Source organism: Parasteatoda tepidariorum, chromosome 4 (genome assembly GCF_982258835.1).
Source record: "Parasteatoda tepidariorum strain Cologne lab strain chromosome 4, Ptep-v5.0, whole genome shotgun sequence".
Taxonomy (NCBI): Eukaryota; Metazoa; Arthropoda; class Arachnida; order Araneae; family Theridiidae; genus Parasteatoda; species Parasteatoda tepidariorum.
In genome coordinates this window covers 73641316-73666835 of record NC_141758.1, presented here as the reverse complement: position 1 = coordinate 73666835, position 25520 = coordinate 73641316, and the positions used below count along the sequence as shown (strand labels likewise).

General features: G+C 28.4%; 1 protein-coding gene across 1 annotated transcript in view; it reads left to right on the top strand.

The window, feature by feature from the left end:
• The window catches only part of LOC107451138 (A disintegrin and metalloproteinase with thrombospondin motifs adt-1), a 51087-nt gene that overhangs the window by 7977 nt on the left and 17590 nt on the right, over positions 1-25520 (top strand). Inside the window, exons 2-5 of the mRNA XM_016067142.3 lie at positions 8690-8741; positions 11242-11507; positions 19250-19415; positions 24651-24835. Coding sequence (XP_015922628.1) covers positions 8690-8741; positions 11242-11507; positions 19250-19415; positions 24651-24835 — 669 coding nt within the window. The remainder of the gene's footprint in view (positions 1-8689; positions 8742-11241; positions 11508-19249; positions 19416-24650; positions 24836-25520) is intronic.

Here is a 25520-nt window from a genome sequence, read left to right as displayed (position 1 = left end):
CCAATGAGACTATTCCTTCGTTTATTATTTTTTTATAAGCGGCCCTGAACAGTTGACCCAATTCTAAGTTTACGACTATCAGTATTCAACTCAGTATAGCCATGTCATTTTGAACCTAACCCAGAAGACGAGGGAACTCCTGGATCAAGTACTGGGACAAACTAGCCAACGGGGAGAGCAAATTTGATAGGACTAACCCGCTTTTGCGTTACATAGAGAGGAAAATCACAAAAACCTCCCACGGTTATTCCGAAGGCAAGGGGATTCTAAACCATGATCCGTGTACCACCGACGGTAATTTATGTCATCACGGTGTTCATTATAAGCTGGGAACATAATTCGTATCAACCAACCACCAATGGGATTCGAACCTAGGTCACCTTGCAGGATAGCGACGCTCTATTCTTTGTTGATAGTGGAAATTGTTTTGTTTGATGCAGACATAATTTCATCGAATATTCTTGATATCTCTATCTGTAATAAAAAATCGTAAGCGACAGTAAAGACATATACTTCTAAAAATGTTGGGGGCCGTGGTAGGCGACGATAGAGTTCACATTTGACGTGAGAAAATGATATTTTTATTAGGAAGCTTTACATTATTTCTAAATTTTAATTTGTTCAAAAATTATTGCAATTTTAAGTACTTTTTTCGAAATTTTTTATCTTTTAATGCTCTGAAAAAAGACTATTTTTTCATTTATGAAGGAATATTTATTTATCGAAATATTATTTTCATAATGTCACAGCTGAGTTGAATTTGAAAATAGCAACAAAAAAAAATATTAGATATTGCCAGGTGCAAATTTAATTGAAACATTCGTTATTCAAATGTTTAGAAATTTACGAAAGGTCATTAAAGTAAGATTAAAAACTGTTTCCGATTTTAACTGTTATATTTAACTGATTTTAACTGTTATATTAGTATCACGCTAACGAGTTAAATAACTTTCTATCTATTTTTTCTTACATAATCACATGATCAGCAAACCCGCGATTAATCGTTTCTTTCTTCTTCTTTTTTTTTTTTTTTTTTTTTTGAAAAGTTTATTCTTCTTTAAATCATGGTAATCGATCAAGATTAACGTACTAATAAAATGTACAGTAAAATAAAATTATAATTATTTGCTCATTTTATTAGTAAAATATTTTTTGTTTTTGTGAAAAACGTCAGCTTTTATAAAAAAAAAATTATGAGTAAATTAAAAAAAAATGACTGTGAAGCTATCACAGGGATTGATCAATGGAGTGAGTAGGGGCACCCCCTATAAGTATATATTTAAAAAAGCAATATTTTTTAAACATAATGTGAAAACGATCATTATTATAAAGGTTCAAATTTGAGAAGGGGATATAAGGGGATTAAGGAACGAGTAAAACAAAATGTTTGAGTATTATGATAGTTTCTTTGTTTGCTTTGTAATATTTTAATTAAATAAAAGAAAAAAAATAGAATATTCATATACTAGATTAAGCGTAAATAAAAGCAAATACTGTTCTTCTTTTTGAACAGTTATTTCGTTCCAAAAACTCGTAACTTTTAATTAGAAAAATTGCTCACTTCCCTTGATAACACGCGTAAATAATGCATGTAGTGAAAAGTTTACTCTTTCTTTGTTTAGATATCCATTCCAATTAATTATACAAAAGAAAATCTCTGATATTAAAAGAAAACAAAAACTGTACTATTGAAAATATTACGCGAATTAACCATGAATAAATTGCTTCTTTTATCAAATTGCTAAACCCTTTTCATCTACGCAAATAGGAAACAAATACCTATAGTTTCTGTTCACTGAATAATACTTTTTCCTAAACAACATTTTATGTAAAAGATGAAAAGTGCTCTAACAAATTTTTGTTTTCATATTTTTATCCATTCGTATATTTTTTATGATGACCGCTAATTTTATTCGCTTTTTCAAAATATAATTTAAAAAAAATTTCTTTTTAAGCTGTTTTTATAAAAATTCTTATTAAGAAAAAAAAGGGCGTTTTCCGAAAAATTTTCGGATTAAATTAGACATCAATATCATATAAAGTAAATTCAGTACTTTTCCCTTTTGTAGGAGAAAGAAAGGTAAGCTATTTTATTTATTTATTTAAAGATTTCGAATTGGCGCGCAAATTCTTTTAAATACATTTACCTTTTTGTATTCTTCTTCTTATTATTATTACTTAAAAAATAAGTATGTGCGTGTAATTACAAAGGAGAAGAACTTTTTCATTTTATGAAAAGTTATTAAATAGAATAATGAACTGGGATAAATTAAAATCATTTTAAAACGCTTGTAAATATATTTTTTGAAATCGTCTGACCATCTTAATTAATCAATAAAAATCTTTTGGAAAAAAAAACAACAGCGGTAACAACATACAACAGGGGAAGAGATTATACAACAGACATGGAGTTGACTCTGTAAAGTTTTTAGAATATGAGAGGAAAAAATAACTAAGTTTTGCTTACATGTGCTCAAGATAGAAAAAAAATTGAGAGGGATGCCCAGTATAAAACGTTTTAAAAGAGCAGACATGAACAAAAGAAACACATGGTCTCATGCATCTTCCAAAAATATCTTTAACTGAAAATTTAGAACGAAAAATCTTTTCAAAATCGTACTTCTGAGATATTTTTTAAAAATTTTCGAAAAAAGCGAAAAACTCCAAAGTAGTCACCAATGGTTTGCCAATTGAAGATAAAATATCCAAGTACGTCAATTGATTTATTCAAAAATTTTTTTTGCTATTTGCATTTGACTCACGTTTAACTCTGAATATTTATTCCAATACATAATTCAGAATAAAAAAAATTGTTTCAATCAATAAATAAAAAACATCCGCGACAACTCTTTTATATTTATATATTCTGATTTGACTTCCAAAAATGCCATAACATAAAAAAAAGAACTAACGTCTCTTTTTTTTCGCGATTACCAACATTCTTTCTCAGTATCCATTTCGCCTGCATCATTGTATTCGTAAAAAGAGTTTTATTTCCGGTAAAAAGAAATAGGAACTTTTCGAACGGATGTCACCCATCTGGTTTGTTCTGCATCCTCTTCTTTATATCACTCCTAATTCCTTCCCCCCCCCTTAGACAATTACCTGTGTTTTTGTTGTGAAACTTCAAACAAAAACTACCTGCATTTTCTACCACGTGATGCTTCCCTATAATATGATAACAGTAGGGTCGAATTCGTATAATTGGACCAACATTTCCATAGAATTTGTAGTGATCGTTTGATTTTGGATTTGCAAAGATGATTTTTACACGGAAATAAAAAAGTTCCGAAAAAAAGGGAAGTTCATGTTATCTACAGTTGAGATTTATTGTTTGTTTGTTGCTCTTTACATAAAAACGAGAAAAAAATCTCATCGTTTGATTAATGATGTAATATTATTTAATCTTTGGATATTTAAGTAATTGTTTTAGATTCTGTAGTTGTCGTTTGATTTTGGTACCAAAAACATGTTTTAAAAAAAATACAGAAATTCGAAATTTTTTAGAAATTTATGTTCAATTCAGGTCAAATATACTGTTTGTTGCTTTTCAGATCATAACAAATAAATAATTTAACATTTTATCAGTGATTTATTATATTTTTTATAACCGTTTTCCGTAATACATAATATTTGTAATATATTAGTTTTACAGTTTGTAGCTATCGTTTGATTAAAATAATTCCTAGGAAATATATGTTCGTTATAGGTGAAATTTACAGTTTGTTTGTTACTTTTAGTTAATATAGAAATTTTTCGTTCTATCAGGAATATAATATTTGTACTGTTCAGATTTAAAGTTATCTTTTGTTTTCGGTTCGAGAAAATATTTTTTTCTTACAGAAATTTAAAATTCTCTAGAAATTCAGATTTGCTACAGATGAAATTTGCAACTTTTTAAATCATAATGAATAAATAAATATGTAAAAAACTTCAAAATTTTATCAATGATTTAATATTTTTAATATTCGGTTTTCAGTTGTCGTTTGATAGTTTGTAGTAATCGTTTGAATATGGTTCTAGAGCGTCATTATTTTACATGGAAATTAAAAATTTAATGTTTATTGCCGGTGAAATTCACAGCTTGTTCATTACTTTATAAATAATAACGAAAAATATCACTTTTTTTTTGCGAGGATTTTAATGCCTTTATTATTTTGATTTTTAGTTATAGTTATACTGCCATGTAGTTAAAAAATAGCGTAAGTATTCATGAAAGATTCCGAAAAAAGAGGCTTGACAACTATTTTTTTCTACTGCTAATGCTATGAAAACAAATTGTTTTTGAAATATGCAGCTTAACATACAAAAGTACCATATATATACACATTTCAATTTTAAGTTTTCTCACGCTTATGTTGATTTTTCTACTGCATTCGTAGTTATCATTTTTTATACGGAAATTCGATATTCCCAAAAGAATTCATGTTCACTACAGATAAAATATATAGTTTGTTAAAAAAAAACAATAAAGCATTCTGATAAAAAAAAAGTCAAGACATAAAAAGTTAATGAAACATTTTGTCGTTTCAGCAGCGATTTAATATTTTTATAAATCGGATTTTTAGTAATATCGTAAAAAAGTTCTTAATTATCATTTGATTAAAAAAATTTGTTACTTCTATACGGAAATATGAAAATCATGCCCATAAGAAAATCATGTCTATAAGAAAATTTACTATAAGAAAATCACGTTCATTACAGATGAAATTTACATTCTCTTTGTTGCCTTTTAGAAAATCACCTAGTTTTTATCAAGAATAATATATTTTCAATATTTGAAATTTTAATTCACGGTATAAAATTTGTATTTATCATATGATTTAGCTTCTTAAAAAATTTTTTTATAAGGATAATTGAAATTCATACGAAAATCATGTTTATTGAATGTGAAATTTACAGTTTGTTGCTTTTTTGATAAAAAAGATTTTTTAAAAAAATAACATCGTTTTTATTGAAAATATATTATTTTTATTATTGGGATTGGTAATTATCATTGTTGAATTTGTTGTCATCGTTTGTTTTTGGTTCTTGGAAAATATTTTATATTATACAAAAAATTCAAAATTCCGAAGAAATACATATTCGCGACAGAAAAAATGTAATTTGCTTGTTGATCTGGAGACAATAAATAAAAACTTTATCATTTGGTAATTGATATAATCGTTTTTTTATTTGGAAGTTTAGTTATAATTTCAATCTGGTTACAGAAATATGTTTACTTGTTTAAAAAAAAAACTAAAATTCCTTTTCAATGTAGTTTTGCTGCGTTATAGATAATGACAAAAAACGAAAGATTCCATCGTTTTAACAGAGATTAATATTTCGATTATCCTGATTTGTATTGAATTGACAGCTATCGTTTGATTCTAAACCTCTCAAAATACTACTTTTTAAGCTTATATGAACGAAATTTTGTAAACGAAAGATTATATTGACTACAGATGAAACTCGTAGCTTATTCGCCCATTTTTTGTGGTTAATAAAAAGAAATTCATCATTTTTATTTGTGATACAAAATTTTGCACGATATTTTGAAGTTAAAAAAAAAAAAAAAAAAAAAAATTGCATGCAGATTTTTGGCATCCGGAGCTAAACTTTTATTCAGAACGATTTGTGCATGGCATCATTGTGTTATAAGCGTTATCTTTTTAATATCATGAGTTCTAAACCTTAATCGAACTTTTATGTTCTTTAAGTTCTGATTCAACAAGGTTGACGTTCCAGTTATTGCATTATTTATCCAGATTTAATGTTATTCAATCTGAACAAAATGGCAACAATGACTTATGGTTCAGAATTTCTCATGTATTACATTTTTATAATATAACGGTTGTCTTTTTAACGTTTAGAGTTCTAATACAATTTAAATGAATTGAGAACTGATTCTGCAATGCAATTAACTTCTCAGTTATTACATTATTAATTTTGCAATACAGTGCTAATTTTATAATACTCTATTAATTTTGATTAACATTTTATTTTATTTTATATAAATGAAATGACGACAATTTAGGTAGCATAATTGTTACGTTATTTGCTTTTAATGACTTTTTTCATATTGCATATTTATTTTACATTAAGAAAATAATATACAGATTGTTCCGTAATAAAAGGCTAATTTGTCTTATTGCTTGATCCAGGAGTTGCCTTGTCTTCTGGGTTGGTTTTAAAATCACAAAGCTGTGGATTGAATAATGATAATCTTAAACTCAAAATTGAGTCGTCTGCTCAACAACAATGGTTATTTACATAAAAAATGATGTATATTTATAATTTACTATTAATAAACTTACCTCTCAATCCTTTAACGCAGATGGACACCGGCTTTTCCTTTATATATTTTTTCTGACATTCAAATTACAAATAAAAAATATGTATATTAAGGGTGATTATTACGAAACACTTAAAGTATAAATTTGCGTAAAGTTTACACTAGTTAATCGAAATCGTGGAAAAAATATTTTAATATGCAGAATCGATGTAAACAGAATACAGAATCGAACAGAATTTAATATACAGAATCGATACAGAATAAAAATATTTTAATGTACAGAATTGGCTTATGGAATAATACGCATAAATGATTTGCGCAATAATTTTCGCACAAAACACTTTATTCTTCATTTTTGCTGCTAGAAAAGTTTTCATTATTGTTTTTTGAAAATCAGTTATTCAAAGAGTCATAAATAGTTTTGAAAGTTGGATATTTTTATAAGTTTTTCTTCCTTTCCTTTCAGCAATAACATTCACTGTACTCCAAACAAAGCTGAAAAATAACAAAGGTCGACATCTTTTGATACAAATGCTGTACTAATTAAACTAAGCAATCTTAGAAAAAGTAGTCATCTCAACAAGTAAAAAATAAACAAACCTAAAATGGAAATTCATATTTTAAACAGAAATTTTATCTTAAAATACCCTTTAGAAATGCTTTAAAAACATCTATTTTAACATTTACATAAAGGAAATTAATTATGAAACATTAATTTTCAAAAGAAGAAATTAATCATTTTTTAAAAAAAAAAATTTATAACAAAAATTCTAATTTTTTCCATTTGACTAACCCCCAATGTACATAATTTAGTCCATATAGAAAATTAAATGTAAAATAGATGTTCATATTTTAACGACGAAATATAAAACCAAAGAATACAATAATTTAATGAGTAATTATTTTAGCAGTTAACCCATATTAAATATCAGTACAACAATATCAGATCCTTTATTTTATAATATTGCTTTATTTTTCTAATTTGAACGTTACTAGAATAATAATTAAAGAATAAAATTATATTTGTTCAATAAAATACAATTAAGGTTAGGATTTCCGTTGAAATATAATAAATAAATATATAACGAATAAAAGTTAAGTGTATAAAAATATAGTCGCACAAATTTTTTTGCTTTTAACTATGATAAATGTATTATTTTATACGCATATTGACCAACTATCAAATAACTATAGAGGCAACAACCATTAAAATATTCTTACTCTTAAGTAGAAATTTTTTTTGTGGCCAACTCAATATAAAAATTTTATTATAAATTAATAACAAAATTATGGTATTCAATGTATAAATTTATTTTTAAAAAATATGAAAAGTAAACACGTTTTCAAAAAACTCCTTCACAGCATTCTTATAAAATAGCAAAATTATTTGCAGCTTATCATACTTAATTTTAAGTGCAAATTCATATACTATTCTCCTTAAAACGTGAACGATATTAATGATATATTCCAAATCTGTTGCCAGATCCTCTCATATTAGAGCATATAGAAAAAAAAATGACATTATAGTTGCCGTTTAAGTAAAAACACGTGGTTGTCATTTCTGTGGAACCACCCTGTAAACTCTAAAGAAATTGCTAAATGTTTGTCAAATCCACATCATATTCTAAAGGAATCCTTCTTAACAATGTTTTTAGAAAAATTCTAAACTTTTATTTAGAAGTTTTAAAAATTTGGTTATATTTTGAAAATGTCAGAGATTTTTAATTAGTAATCGGCGTTTCTGATCATATAATTTTTAACACCATTAAAGAATTTTAACTTTTTAATCTAATTTTACAACATTTTTTATTTATCTATTAAACGAAACAGATATTGTTTTAATTTTGTATTTTTTTTAAAAAAAAACGAATGTGTTTATTGAATTTTAAAATTTACATTTTAATCATATTCAAGCAAATCATATTTTAAATGAATTTACGTATTTGAGCAAAATCATTTAAAGGATGTGAGGTGAATAATTGAGAAATTTAGATTAAAAATCATATCCATATTTTAAAATATACTGTTTATCAAAAACTTTTGTAAACAAATATTTATAATTTTTTAATACATAAATTAAATTTGTTTTCAAACAATCAGTATTTATTTATTTTATTTTTTGCTTCAATGGTTTGCATACACTCAGATTTCAGAACTACTTGAAATATGCAACACAGATTTTATAAAATTGTCAGGAATTTTTATAAGAAATTTTATGACTGATAATATGACATTATTTTATATATGAATCAAACTGTAATTTTTATTTACGTGATGCATGTTCATATAATTTTTTCAACTTAATTATGTTAGTTTATTTGTATTTTTTTGCCGACTCATATTTTGAAAAGCGCATTATTCTAATTATTTCCATTTAAATTAAAAATTTTAATTTTTTATATACCTACATTTCAGAGCCATCCATTCTCAAAATTACAGAGCTACAAATCATCTGAAAAGCATACACGTGAGTATTAATATATTATAAAAATAATAAGTATAATTTAATATTATTAAAAATTACGTAATTAATTAATTATAAGATTGAATGTATATTAGTTAATATATATTTCAACTGATTATTATAATTATTATATATAGAATTAGTTAATATATATCTTAGTTAATATTAGTAGCTAATAATCTTAGTTAATAATAAGAGTGTTAATTAATTAATTAATTAGTTAATAATAAGCATGATTTACTAGAAAAAATATTAAAAAATTGAATTAAAATCTTTAATTCGTGTTTTTATATTTAATTTTTTTTTTATTATACTTCCCTAAATGTAATACAACCAACATTACCATATGATAACAGCAGTCACTAAATATGATTTTAAAACATTTGTATTACAGTCGAAATTTTCAAAAAAAGTTGAATAACGTAATGTAAGCGTTAAACAGTAATAAACTTGATTTAAATTATAAAAAATGTATAGCAGTTTTAGTTCTTACCGTAATTAATTTGTTAGAATTCACAGCTATAGCGTAAAACAGGGTATCCCTTGGATTAGGCTCTGTAACTTGAATGATATGAAATCTTCCACACTGAGACGAAACCAGCTAACTACCAGAATATGGTAAAATTTATCGTGTTTCTTACTCTATTAGAACACCAAAAAGCTCGGTAATTTTTACCATCGTAATAATTTCGTTAAAATTAACATAAAGTTTAATTTTAAAATATGTGATAAAATTTGGTAAATGGGGTAAAATTTGGTAAATTTATCATGGTACCCTAGATCAGGGGTGGCGAACCTTTATGCACCAATGTGCCATTTTTTCTAAAAAAATGTTTAATGAGGTCATAGGCGTGCCGTCAAATAATTTTGACTTCGTGATTATTGGGAAAATAATCATACAAAATAGTGCCAACTCAAAACTCTTTATTTACTGTGAAAAAAATACATTTTGCAATGTCTCAGTTATACGCGTAATTCAACTTAAAGTAACATCAGTGTGACTTCTGTTATTGCAGATTAGATGACAAATAACTTATATTAGGTTGTAAGATGTTAGCTTGAGCAGGACTGTTAATTTTTTTTTCATAGTCATTTATTGTTTGCTTGTTTTTTATGGTTATTAGTTGCTTTTTTGGCAATAATTGTTAATTCTTTTGTTAATAATTTTTCTTTTTTTTTTGTGAATTTTAATTTAATTTTTGATATGCTTCATAGAGAACTTTGTGATCGGTGGTTTGCCCAAAATCTTGTGTCGCGTAGATTGGTTCGCCCTCCCTGCCCTAGATCATAGCATAATAACCATTTATCCGGTTAAATTTACTTTTCTTTTTTATATTTTTTACTAAATGTGTGGTAATAAGAACTGCAATTTTGTGAACAAGAATTTACGGTAAACCGTTACCATATAAACGGAAAGACTACCAAATGAATGGTTTAAATACCGTATATTTTGCCATTATAAATCAGAATTATGGCTCTTTTTACCATAAGTGTCATTACCCTTAAATTAGATAATTTCACCGGATTTTTATTCTGTGGGCATTTTTTTAAATATTTTATCACGATTTCTTAGTAGTAGAACAGTGATTCTCAACCACTGTGCCGCGGCACTTTTGTGTGCCGCCAAATATTGGAAATTATGCAATAAAAATTATAATGTTTTTTACAAATACTTTTTATAATTTTTCCATACTTTAACCGCGTGAACATCTTTGTCGGTGATTGTCTTGTCTCTGACAATCTTAAAATAAGTTAGAATAAGAAGGAAGTGTTAAAATTGTCTTTGACAATTTTAAATAAAATTTAAATTATAGGTAGGAAATTTAATGACTATTAAAATTATTAATTAACTAAGGAAAGCAAGCTAAATATTAACTTTCAAACGGAAATAGAAACTAATCATTAAAGTAAGCTATGCAATAAATAGTTATAAAAACAAATTAACAAAGGATAATTAACAATAAATAATTAGCAAAAATACTAGTTTACAAGAAATTACAAAAAAATAAGAATTAATGTTAAAAAAAACGAACATATAATAACTATAGAAAACAAGCTAACAATTAATAACTAGCAAAAAAATAAATAACTGTTTCTAACTAACAAAAAATTAATCGGAAGAAATAATTAATCCCTTAATAAACTTGCTTTTGTAGTACATATTATTTTATTTCTCATTCAAAATTATTATCACAAACTATTTAACACAGTGTTTTATAGGTAAGTAAACAACTTTTAAACTAATTTTTCTCATTTTGTGCGTCAAATTTCGAAATCGTTAAAAGTGTGCCACCACAAAAAAAAAGGTTGAGAATCACTGTAGTAGAAAGTATTAGATCTCACTTTTATGTTACTTTTATTGTCAAAATAAAAGTGGCTCTCAGTTGTAAACTTTTAATCTAGTTCACTTAAAAAAAAAATTTAAAGTAAGATTTTAAAAATTACCGAAAAAAGGTTAAGTACCATATAATTTATTAACATATTTTCTCTGTATCTTTTGCAGCTCAATTTGAAATTGTTTATCCCTTGTTGCATTCATCTCAACATAGAGGCAAAAGATCATTGCGAGAAGATGAACGATTCTTAATCATAAAAACATCCAATGATGCTTTCTACATTGAGTTGGAACCAAATCAAGATTTAACTGACTCGATCCAATATCCTAATAGCGATCAGAACATAACCGAAAATTGCCACTATCATGGAATTTTGCTATCTCATATGGGTGGTCTTGCAGCTATTTCCATGTGCGGAACACGGAAAGAAATGGTGAGGCAGTTTTCATAAATAAAAAAATTATTTAAACTATAATTTCGAAATTATTAATCAGTTAAGAGGAAAATCAAAAATCATGTAAAAAACAGTTAAAAACTATAATTCCAAAGGAAAATTGCGCAATGCAGAAGAAATTCCTCAAGAAAATTGAAACCAATAGAAAATTTTAAAGAAGAAAACAATGAAAATGATAAAAAAAATATATATATATACATAATAATGACAACCAAAGCTGAGGGTCAACCCCGGAAAAGGTACCAGTCAGGGGGTACCAGCCCCGGAAGTCATAAAAATGCAAAACTTCTTCTATCGAGAGAGCTCGACAAATGTCTAAACTTTGCTCAATCTGTACCCCATCAAGAAGCCCAGGAAGAGAAAAAAAAAAGAATACAAAATACAAAAGTAAAATACATAAACCAATTACAAAAGGAAAAACAATTTTCAAAAAACCTACTTAAAAACATTCTTTTGTTAAAACAAAAGCACACTTCATTCTGAAAATCCTTCATTTGTCGTGCTCCCTCGATAGGGAAGGTTTTGCAGTTTTATGACTTCCGGGGCTGATACCCCTTGACAACGTCAGCTTCGATTGTCATAATTATATATTTTTTTTTCATTATTTTCATTGCCTTCTTCTTTAAAATTTTCTATTGGTTTCAATTAAGATGGTTTTATTTTCTGCGTCAAAGAACTTATTTTTCTTATATTGCACAAATTGAAAGACCATTAGCAAAATATTCTAAAGATCAAATTATTTAAGAGAAAATTTGACTCACTCTTAATAAATCTATATGCCATAAAGCATACTTTCAACGAATCCACACAATCAACTCGTAGAACTTCAAACGCATTCACATATTTATCTCAGGTGGCCTGCTAATTTGCCTTTCAACCCTTTGACGCAGATGAGACACCGACTCTCCTTTTATATATTTTTTCTGACATTCTAAATACAAACAAAAATATATTTTGGTGTTTCTCAATTTTAAAAAACAGTATAATATTTACTAAAAAATTGTTAGATGATCGGAATTATGTTTATACTAAAATAAAAAATTCAAATAAAAAGCAAATAGAATTTTTTTCTTCTTTTATATTCAAAAATTTATCAATAAATGATTTTATAAAATAAAGAAATTTCAACGATGAATAACTCTTTCTCTTAGATCTAAAAAAGTGTAAATATGAGAAACGAATGTTCGGTTGTGAGCCGTGTTTGGAAGATTTTACCTTTAACGCAGAAAAAGACACCGGGGTTTTATGCTTTATTTCGTAACCATAAATCATTAAAATTCTAAATCTAATATATTTTACTTATTTGACTTAAATTAATGCAAAATAATGATTAAAGTAAGAAAAATATGTTTAATAAAAATTCTGCGTCAAAGGGTTATATCGTCTTCACATTGACCCTGTTGCTTATTGAGGTGCAAATTGGAGAGCTAAAAAGCGCTCACTTAACTCGTCACATACCACCTCACCATTGATCTCATAGAATAGATGAAAAACAACATCGTTTAGGTGCAAATCGTTTCAGGTGTTTACTACCTGGTTATATATGTTATATGGTTACATAAATGCTTTGGTTTTAACCGGGTGCTGCTTTGATTTGCTTATGAGCACTCTCGTGTTTTGGGACTCTTCGAATCTTCTAGAACTTGAAATAAAAGCAAAAATCGGACCTAGTCTTCTTGCAATGTAAAATTTAACCATTGGCCTTCGAGCTACATCAGGATGCCGAATTTATATCTACCGTCATTTTATAGTTCGCATCTATAAGTGCCTTTATATACCCATAACTCCCTTCTAGATGCGCAAACATCTTGTTTTAATTTATGAATAGATGAACATACTTTTCACCACGTTTCCCATTGCTTCTCAAGTTCATCTGAACCAATTAACATTTTTTCAGGAGAAACTATTTTGAAGTTACAGAACTACTTAAAAAATGAACATTTAATTTAATTGTATTTTTTTTCTTGAATAAAATTACAGATGATATTTTTTCGAAATAAAAAAATTCTTAGAAGGTTCTGATGCTCAATTTCTTTTATGATAGAGCGTAATAAAATGTATAATACACTATGTTTTATACAAAAATATAAACAAATATTACTGAAAACTTTGCAGCGCATTTGATGAAAACAAACAAATTTGATTGTGATAAATATTATTCAATGGTACTATTATTATTTGCTTGATATTTATTTATTTTCTTTTACACTTGAAAAATAGGGAAGCGAACAATGCTGCTTTCCGCTCTCTCTCCCCCTTTTGCCCTTTTTGCTAACACACTATTTTATTTAGTTAAATCTGTTGCGTGCATGTTATGATCAAATAAATTTTTTAGTCTCTTTAGTTCCAGAGTTTCAAGGTTTTATTTAGGTGACGAACATCGATAACAATACTATGTTTTATTTCTTTCAAATCTTAACACTTTGCCAACCGAACAAATTACGCCAGACTATAAACTAGCCACCTCGAATTTTTCAACAGCTACAACTAACTATTTCTAAACTGGGTGATCTCTCCAATCTGTCTGCAAAGTGTTGAGAATTAATTATATTGTAAAACCAATCTGAATTTTTTATTTGTTTTTAGTATGGTGCGTAAAATAAAGGACCACCATAAATAACTTTTGATTTAATAATCGGATTTTCACGTTCTAGGAAACAATCTTAATACTCAAGAAAGTGACCTCAAATATGCTAATTAATTAGTACAGATGATATTCCAATCTACGAAATCAGACATTTAAACGTATTTTCTCTGAATAAGCATGCCTTTTAACGGCGAATATAAAAAGTCGTATATTTAAAATTCGATTTTTCAATTATTCGATCGATTTAGATTTAATTTAGTTTTTTTTTCCTAACCATGTAAAATTACGTTCGTTAAAATGATTTAAAATATGTATACCTTACAATTAAAAAAAATTTCGACTATTATTAAAAAAATAGTAAAAAATAATAAATATATACTTAATGTTATTTCTTACGTGGAATGATCTGTAGATAAACGAATTTAATAATTGTGTTCAAGAATATTTAAATTCCGATAAAAAGTTCTCGAAATATGGCGAAATACTAAAAAATGTAAAATTAACATTAAGGGATTAAAACTTCGGATCGCTTTCCTGATCTAGCTATGGAAACCATATTTCCCATATTGTGGCTATACCCTATGTTTTGGGGTCAGAAATCGGAATCCATCACAAAAAAGGTATGTTTATTTAGAAAAGTTTAGGGTCTGATTTCGTAATTTAATATATCGTCTGCACTGATTAATTAGTTTATTTGAAGCCACCCTTTCGAACCACTGAGATTGAGTCCTAGAGCGTGGAGATCCGATCATTGAATCAAAAGTTATTCAGCGTGGTCCATTTATTTTTTTGCGCTCTATACCTTCTTATTAGGTTACACTTTTATCTCATTTTGGGGTAAAATATTTTAAAATATGTGTTAAAAATTTCAATTTCTTAAACCTGCTGTTTTACAACTGTTTTAAAAATAGCAAGCTTAAATGAAATAGTTTGAATCAAAGCTAATTAATCATCACCAAGTAGAAGTGAACGCCTTTTCATTTCATTAAATTAGTAAGCTGCTCAGAGTAAAAGATAAATAAGTTTGAGCTTAGGAATTAGATTTAATAAAAGTTGTCAAAAACATATACAGTCAAACGCCGCTATAGTGAACACGGCTTATAGTGAACTCCCGGGTATAGTGAACGAAATGCTCGGTCCCGTGCCTTGCTATACACGTATAATGTTATTTTTAGTGGATATAGTGAACCAAAAAAGTGAGAAAGTTAGATATAATGAACTTTTTCCTGTCTCCGACTGATTCCCCCCCCCCCCATTTTCCTTGTAATAATTTTGAAATTTGTACTTCAAAATAAATACATATACCGATTTTTAAAACCATCTATAGAAACTACTTTTATGTGCTCGAATGGCAGGTTAGACAGGTTTAAAAAGCGGAATAACAGAAATTCAGGAAAAATTATCTGAGAGTCGGGAAGTGTTTCCATATCTGATGTTGAGGATTGGTCATTAGCTAAAGATTACCAATTTTTATTTGTACGCAAGACGAAGAGTGATGAAAAAGAACACATTTTTTGCTACTACATAATATTTTTCAGTCATTTATATGAATATAATGTAATAAAAGGGAGGAGTTTGGGAACCATTAGTGAAATTGCCTGTGTACCGAATATAGTGAACTCCCGGTTATAGTGAACCGAAATTTCGGTCCTTTGAAGGTTCACTATAGCGGGGTTTGACTGTATATATATTTCTTTAACTTATTTATTATTCTCTAGCTGTTTGAAAGTGCGAAAAATAAATTTTATTATCTATATCTATTTTTCTGATATATATTACGAAGCATTATTGTGACATCTTTAATTTTTCTTGTCTTCTCATTTATTCATGGATAATGCAAATTAGTAATTTGAGCAGTCGGACTGATATGAAGCACGAAAAGTAAGCGGGGTAATAAGTAAGGTGATAAGACATGGTGATAAGTTGATAAGAACAATCCTCGAATTTCAATATTTGTATTCAAAAACTTTCAAACTTTGTGAGGAAAGAAAATATACTCAAATTTGTTCGAAAAGACCTCGATATATATATATATATATATATATATATATATATATATATATATATATATATATATATATATATATATATATATATATATATATATATATATATATATATATATATATATATATATATATATATATATATATATATATATATATATATATATATATAAACTAATGCCTTTTTTATGCAAAATAACTTTGTTTTAGGGAGAATACAGGTGAAAAACAAAATACTATGCTAAAACTAACTTATGGAACTTCGTACTCGTCTGAAAGTAATTTCAACGGAAATCAAACTAATAATCATGTATTTCTTCATTTTACAAATGTTAAACAATCCGCATCTGACTTGCAATGCCCACAGTGCTGACGTATATCCTCAGTGGTAGACGGATCATGAGTTAGAGTCCCCTTGCCGTCAGACCAACCGTGGGAGGTTCTCGTGGTCTTCCTCTCTATGTAACGCAAATGCGGGTTAGTTCCATCGAAAAGTATTCCACGAAGGCAAATTTATCCCAATACTTGATCCAGGAGTTTCCTTGTCGTCTGGATTGGGTTCAAAATTACACGGCTACGGAGTTGAACATTTGTTGTCGTGAACCCAAAAATTGGGTCAGCTGTTCAACGATGGTTGCACATTAAAATAAAATGTTAAACGAAAGCAGAAATTCATATTATATATCAAAACTGCTCAGTAATGAGATCAAGTTTCTTAATGAAGGCTATGCATCTGATATTAGTTAATAATTTAGAAAAAAGGAAAACTTTATTGCAAATATGAATTAATATTTTCCATAAATATAGGGATCTCCTCGAATCGCAAAATTTTTTGAAAACGTTCCTTTGATTTGTCCTCGAATCATGGTTTCACCTTAGTACTAGTATGAAATATGTAAAACGAAATTGTCTGATTTAAGCTCTTTGATAAACGGTGAGCTTAAAAAAGAAGAAGAAAAAAGGAATCACCCTAAATAATTTTCTTTAGTATCGGATTTTCACGCACTCACGATATATCGGATTTTCACGTACTTTTAGCCAATCTTGATTGTTTGAAGGGCGCTTACCTTACACTGTTAATGAATTTGACTTTGCTAAGTTTTCAAGGGTAAGGTATACAAATTTCTGAACATTCTTTAACCATGTAGTTTTAAAAGACAAAGTACTAAAATTTGATGAAATCGAACGAATAATTTCAGAATTATAAAATTTCAAAAGAGAAGCATTTTCAAATGCTAATTCCGTTTTATCTTTGTATTTTTGTCATCTAAAATCACGTGGCTTAAGAAGATGTAAAAATTTGCAGAACTTAAAATTCGAATTGTTTTCAACCACAATTAAGTAAAATAGTAAATAAGTAAAAAAATATTTTTTGCAAATAAAGTATAGGGAAAAACGAATTTTATTAAAATTATTTTTCTATTAGTTTACAAAGTTTCCTAGCTATAGTGAAAGGCTCTAAAAGTAAAACTAACCTTTTACACTCAAATTGTGCCTTTCAGGCAACACTGTTATTTATAAATTTAATATTGTCTGCCACTCTAAATAGTAAAATCTTTTCCTCTTAATTTTTGATAACCATCGTTGAGCAGCCAACCCAATTTTTGAATTTGCGACCACCAATGTCCAACCTCGTAACGTAGTATTTTTGAACCCAATCCTGAAGATAAAGGAACTCCTAGATCAGGTAGTGGAAGAAATTTACCTTCTTGAGGAGATTGTGATGTAACTAACTGTTATTTCAGTTACATGGAGAGGAAAACCACGGAAACTTCTCATGGTTAGTCTGATGGCAATGAGATTCTAACCCATGTTCCGTCTACATTGAGTATCATTTACATCTGCGGTGGGTGTAAGCCGAATGTGGAATTCGTGTCGACAGGATTCTAACCCAGATCACCTCTTTAGAAGGCTAGTGCTCTATCTCCGAGCCACCATAACTCGGCATCTTAACGTTTATTTTATTTTATTTTACAGCCGTCGTTAAACAGCCGACCCAATTTTGGGTTTACAACTAACCATGTTCAATTCCGTAACCTTGTAATTCTGAATCCAATCCAGTAGACAAGGGAACTCCAGGATCAAGTATTGGAAGAAATTTTTCCTTCGTGGAGGACATTTTGTTGGAACTAACTCCTCATTTGAGTTACATTGAGAGGAAAACAACGAAAGCCTCCCACAGTTAGTCTAACAGCAAGGGGACTCTAAGCCCATGATCCGTCTGCCACTGAAGATATCCGCTGCTTTAGAGGGGAATTCCATTATCAAGTATTGGGAGAAATTTGTCTTCGTGGAGGACTTTTTGACGGAAATAACCCGCATTTACGTTACATGGAGAGAAAAATCACGAAAACCTTCCATTGTTAGCTAGGTGGTAGGGGGACTCTAACCATGACCAGTCTACTACGGAGGATAGTTTACGTCTGCATTGGGGTCGGTGCAAGCCGGATGCGGAATTCGTATCGATCAGCCATCGCTGTTATTCGAACCTGGCTCACCGCTTTGATAGGCGAGTGCTTTATCCCTCCAGCCACCACAATAACTTTGCATCTTAACGTTTAGTTACTACTTTATTTAGTGGTTTCCAGGTACTATATGGTAAATGTGTGAACAATAAACATTGTCTTATAAACTTTTAGTGTTTCTACCGTTTCTTTATTGGTTGAACGAATCCCGACGGCAAGAGGTTAAATTAAGAAGCAGAAGCATTCGACATGGATGCCTAATCTGAAACAAAACCAAAAAACCAGCATAAGTTCTCTCAATCCTCTCTGATTTACAAGGATATTTATTCAAATAAAGAAAGACAAACTCAGAATTATAAGTTATCGAGGAAAATTATTCGTATGTACTATAAATATAATTGTACCAAAATAAACAAAAGTACCACAGACACTGAATTATAATTCTCGAGTGTTAACTATTCAAATCTACAATATCAAATAAACAGTTGGCGGATGACAATGTGGTTGTTAGAGGGATTAGAAACTCTTAGAAAACATTACCCTTGAGAATTATCACTCAGGGTAAGTACAATATTTTGTACTTAGTAAGTTAATAAAGTAATGATGATAGTTTTTATTAATTGGAATTTTCAATATAATCGATCAACTATTTTTATCTTGTAGTCAGGCGTTATTACCACTGAAAACCAAGCTTATGTCTTGAGGCCTCTAACCCATTTGTCTGATGATAAAAAATTGGATCCAAATTTGAATGTTTCAAAATCTGACGGGGCGCATGTGCTGATGAAAGTAAAACATTCATCTGATTATTGTGGTGGAGACTATAAAGGTAATGTTTAAAGTAATTTTCAATGCAGAAGTTCTATATAATGTAAATTTTTATTTACTTTGTTGTTATATTATAATTAAAGTTACGATTTCAAAGATCGATAATTTTAAAACTACTTGTCAGAATGACCTAATATTTTAGTAGAACTATAGTAAGGCAATGGAATTTTGTTTAGTGAAGGAAAAAATAGTTTCAAAATCTGCCGATAGATGGAGCTGTTAGAGTTCACATTGTCTGGAGATATGCTATGCCATAAAAATGCAGAGCACCAGCTCTTTGTCTGAATGCTTCATCATGAATCTGACTATGAATGATCGCTTTCTTCGTTTGAAGCATTTTCATAAGAACGATGAATCTACACTTACAACTGTTAGGAAGTTTCGAACATTAAAATCTATTACATTGATTCCAATAGCCATCTGCAAAAAAATATTGCTGAATTCGAAGAGACCGGTTCATTTGACGTGAAGCAGGGTAGAGGAAGGAAACCACTTTCCGCTGCGGCAATGGAAGATGTGGCCACATCATTAGAACAGACGAACAGTAGTATCTGAGAAGTGGTATTAGCACTTCAGCAGCTAAAGTGTGTGAATCGCACAATATTCATGCAAGAAGGCTCTCCTCCGCACATTGCTACTCTTGTGAAGCAACTTTTGAGAGCTCATTTCAGAGATGATAGGATCATAAGCCACCATTTTCCAACAACGTGGCCACCACGTTCCCCCAAACTTAAACCCGCTGATTTCCGGCATTGATACCCTCCGATCTGTTGTGGAACATGCCGTTTTGTGCTTCCAATTAGTATCAGAACATGGCGGAGGGCACATCGAACAACTTATGACTTAATCGTCAGTATGATGTTTGTTCCATGAAGCTCTTTTTTTTTTTTTTTTTAGCACTATCGTTGTTGCCGCCGTAAACACGTATTCTGGTCTTTTCGCTAATAATTTTTTAGTAAGCCCCAGAACACTATTGCTTCCTGCATTTCTATTGTTTTGGCTAACAACACTTCTGTGTGTAATAAATCCATTTTTGGCCTTTCTCCTGACATTACCCGTAAAATGCCATCTATCGGCAAATTTTGGAACCATTTCCTCCCTTGCCAAGCAAAATTCACCGCCTCACCATTGTTCTGCTAAAATATCAAGTCATTCTCAATTCTCACGAGTAGTTTCAAATTTATCAATTTCTGAAATCGTAGCTTTAATTATAATCACCCTGAACTTTCTTCCTGTGTCATTAAAAATTTTTCAAAAAATTGTTGTTTTTTTATTAACGTATTTTAAGTGAAAGCTGCAAAGCGTGCACTGCAAAAAATTCTGGATCAAATTATAGTATAATGTACCGGCACTTTGGGTGCATCAACCGTAAAATCTATTTTTATTGTTAAATGTTTTATCGTGATTTTTACAGTTATATTTATTTAATTAGGGTGATACAGTTATTTTACTGTAATTATGTGTAATATATCAGATTTTTGTTTCGTAACATATTCCGGTAAAAATGGATTTTACAGTAAAATGTATCGGAACCTTGAGTGCCGGTAATTGTATAAGTTGAAAATAAATATTAATAAAATTCTGTTTCATATAGATATTGAATTTAATAATTATTTCTAATTAATACCAAATGAAATGCTTTATTTTTAGAGTATTAAAATTCTTTCAATTTTTTTTAAAGTTAACTGAATGTTTGTTTGGAATTCAGATACTTGTAACGATTGAGATAAAGTTTCAATATATCAAGTTTCCTAGCCTTGAAATTTGTTAATTTTTTATTGCTATTTACAAAAGTAATGTTTTCTCACTATAATTTGAGAATGCGTCCTACACTGTAATTCCTTTGAAATAATTTGTTACATTTTTATTTAACAAATTAAAACTGAGATTTTACAGTGTTGTTTTTTTGTGTGAAAATATGATTATTTTACATTGGAATTACTGTAAATTTAATAAAATATTTCATGTGTTATTTTATACTTGTATGTGAACATTTTAAATAACTGCTAAAAGCCCATCTGATATTTTAACGTGTAATTTTATTTATTTATTTATTTATTTTGATCAACCTTTAAAAAGGAAAAAATTATATTTGAATTAAATGATGGATAAACTTCGAAAACATGTTTTAAAAGTAATAATAATCGTTTAATATAAATATTTATCCAGGCATTGTTTTACTAGATTTTTTTTACATGTTTTGCTTCATTTGCTTTTATTGCAGATAGAGCTCGACTGATTAACTATAAGAAGAAACTGGCTCAGCTTTAAGATCAATGATTCATATTTCAAATTAAACTATTTCTAAAGTTAAATTTTAAAATTTTTAAACAAATCATGTGATGCTACAGCTAACTATAAGGCAAAATTAACGGTTGCCACCGGTAACAGGTTAACTAAATGTAACAAATGTCGATTGAAAAATTGTCTACCTGTCGCCCCCCCCCCCCCGATCACCACATATTTAATCAAAAATGCACCCCATGTGCATTACTATTCAATTCAACACAATTTAATTGATTCAGTATTGAATTGTTGAATATTGTAATATTCTGAATTTTGTAATATTCTGAATATTGTAATATTCTGAAAATCACTTTATTTCTTCAATTTATTATTTTTTTCTTTTCTGAATTTTTAAATTCTAGAATTAACTAATTCTAAAATGAATTCATTTAAAATTTTTCCTCGTTTTCGAAATTTCTAGAGTTATAACCAATTCTAAAGCGAATTCATTTAAAATTTTGCTTCGTTTTGAAAATTTCTAGAGTTATAACTAATTCTAAAACGAATTCATTTAAAAAAAAAAAATTCGTTTTGGAATTTTTAAATTATAGAATTAAAGCTAATTCTCTTAAAAAATTTCTTCGTTTTGTTTTTTCTTCAATATTTTGAGAATTCTTTAAAAGAAATGCTTAACATCATTGATATCAACAGTTTTTTTTTTAATAGTTTAAAATATATAGTATACTTTGAAAAAGTTATAAATATCCAGTATATAAATTTCCTAATTTTTTCTTAAAATACTAACAAATAAGTAAGTTTTTTTTTTTTTTTTTTTTTTTTTTAATTTCTTAACATTTTGTAAAGTTAACACTTCCGTTAAAAATGGCGGCGAATATTCTTCTTTTCTTTTTCATAATGTTTTTACGATTGAAAATAAAATTATACCGCTGTGATATGAAATTACAATTTTATAATTCTAATAAATTCATTAATAACGAGGAAAAGAACAAAATTACCATTTAGTTTCCTTCTATACGTTCAAAAAAATGGCGCTCGTCAGCTAAGAATGCATAAAGATAACGAATCACCGCTGATAATGTCTTTAGTTCAATGCGCGCAACATCACATACATATTGATGAGGCCTATAAGAGCTCCAACAGCCACAAGTAATTTAGTTTGTAGCCGTCATAAAAATGTCTATTTTGGTTAAAATTACGGTTTCTGTACTGTTTATTATTAGAGGAGTAATTGAACTTTTTATTTTCAAGGTTTTACGTTAGCTTGATTCATTGCCAACTAAGGGAGAAAAATCGAATCCTTGGCCATGCACCGTGAAGTTGAGATGAAACGATAAAAAAAAAAATTATATAATAGGTGTTTAATCTATTACTTAATTAATCGCACTTTTTACGTTAATACTTAATAGTTTTTTTTACTTAATAAATTGATGTTTAACGCTTGGCTTTAAGCAAAATGCAATTGGATGGCTTTATGTTAATTATAAATGTTATTTCTAAATAGTGTTGAAATTTCCTTCCTTTCAGAAAAGATTTAATGAAAATTTCATTTAGAATTAGTTAAAATATTATTTTTGAACGTAACAAACAGTTCGGTAAATATCATGGTATTAGATTAAAAAAATATTGTTGGATTTTTAAATATGAGGTCCTATGTGGACTCTAATTTTAAGAAAAAAAGTATTTCTTTTTTATGTGTTTAGTTTAACAATTTCTTTTTGTTGGATAAAAATATATTTAAGTTAAAATGCTTCAAGTGATGTGTGATTGTTTTCTTAATTTTATTAGGACATGTCTTCATAATTATCGATTGAAATCTGGTAGTCCGGTTTTAGTGAAGGGTATTAAACATATCAGATTAAAATTCCACCCAAAATCTGTATTCACTCTCTTAGTTGCCGAATAGCTGTAACTATAGTTCTAAAAGGGGTGTCTAGGTGCAGTAAAGTGATTGTGTACTACAAGACCAAATTTTTAACAGAACTACCTAGTGAAAAAAAAATCTAGAGTTAGCCCTCCTATCTTGAAAAATTTGTATGAGATACGTGTAAAAATATTTGTGAAGTCTTATATCATCATCGATTTAGTATAAATAAACACCTTATAGACATAAAAACTTAGAAATAATAAGCGAGAAACGCGTTTTTTCTACTGTGTAAAGAGGCGGAACAATAATAAATTAACTTTATTGACTGAGCAGAAACATGTTTAAATAAAGAATATAGAATAATATGGATGAAATATGTTCGAAATAGAACTGTTGCGCTGTGCTTAATAAAAGCAAAAAGTGAACTTCTTGAATAGTTTTTGATCTAATGATTACATCTCCCCGTTCTAGGACTCAATCTTAATCTTTCGAAGGCCTAACTTTACAAATCATAATTTATAAGTGCTGGCATTGTTTGAAGTTACGAAATCAGACATGAGAAACGTATTATTTGGGCGCATACAATAAGCAGATAAAAATTTAATGTAATTTTTATTGTATATACTTAGAAATATATACCAAACAGAAATGTGCCTATCCAATTAAATCACAAGTAATAAAATATAAATTACAATGCCAACGTTTAATTAGTAAGAATGCATCTCGTGCATTGCAATTCTTAGCTGCTAAAACTGCACAAAATTTTTGACCATGAGAGTTTGATTACAAACCAGTTTTCGTATGTTTCATAATAAATAAATTGACAATTAATATATAATCCCAAAAAAACTAAAGCGGTAAGATATTACTTGATCAAAAGCTCTTTTTTCCGCGTTGGCCACTTCACGTTTTATTTTTCAAATCTCTTTTGTTTCTTCTTATTCACTTCTTGAAAATGGCCTCCTATTTTTAAACGTTTGAAATACGTTGACTGTTATTTCCAATTTGTAATATTTTTGTAGCGAATGAAGTTTTTTTTATCAAGTAATATATTAAAATGTTTGATTTTCAGTTTAACTTTAATAAACATTTCTTTTTGGTTATATTTTAATTTCTTGTTTTTAGAAATACCACTTCATATAGGGGAGACAGATCTAAAGCTTCGAAGGGTTCGTCGTTCTGAGTCAGAAAAAAGAAAAGTAATCGAGACTGCTGTCTATGTTGATTTTCCTCTCTACCAAAAACTTAGCGTAAAGCGGAAACAACCAGTTGAAGAGATGCAAGATACAGTTTTGGCAATATTAAATGAGGTATAAAAATTCATTATCATGCAAATTTCATTATGCACCTGTGGCTCAGGGGATAGAGCACTCGCTGCCCAATATGGGGACCCAGGTTCGTATCCCAGCCATGATTGTTTGAGACGAATTCTGCTAGATCGCACTGACTACTGTGATGACGTAATATATCCTCAGATGTAGATAGATCAAAGGTTAAATTCCCCTTACGTGAGATCAGATGTTAAATTCCCATTACTTGATTAAAGGTGAGAGCTTTACGCGGTTTTTTTTCTTCCGCGTAACTCAAATGTGGGTTAGTTCCTGTGAAAAGTCATCTACGAAAGCTTGTTTGTCCCAATACTAGATCCAATAGTTTCCTTGTCTTGTTAGTTGGGTTCAAAATTACTGGACTACTATGTTAAACATTAATAGTCGCAAACGAAGAATCGGGTCTGCAGTTTAACACCGTTTAAAAAATAAAACAAAATATGTATTTGTAAATTTCTAATATTTTGAATGAAAAGTAGTAATTTTGAATTTGTAATCCATTTTTAGAATATAAAGAAAAAGCTTAAATCCATTCTTAGAATATTAAGAAAAGTTGTAATTTTAAATAAGTCACCCATTAGAAAATGAAAAAAGAAAATTGTAATTTTAAGTTTAATTGTATTTTTGTTCTTATAATTTAAATATTTTCTTGAAAAATTTAACTGTT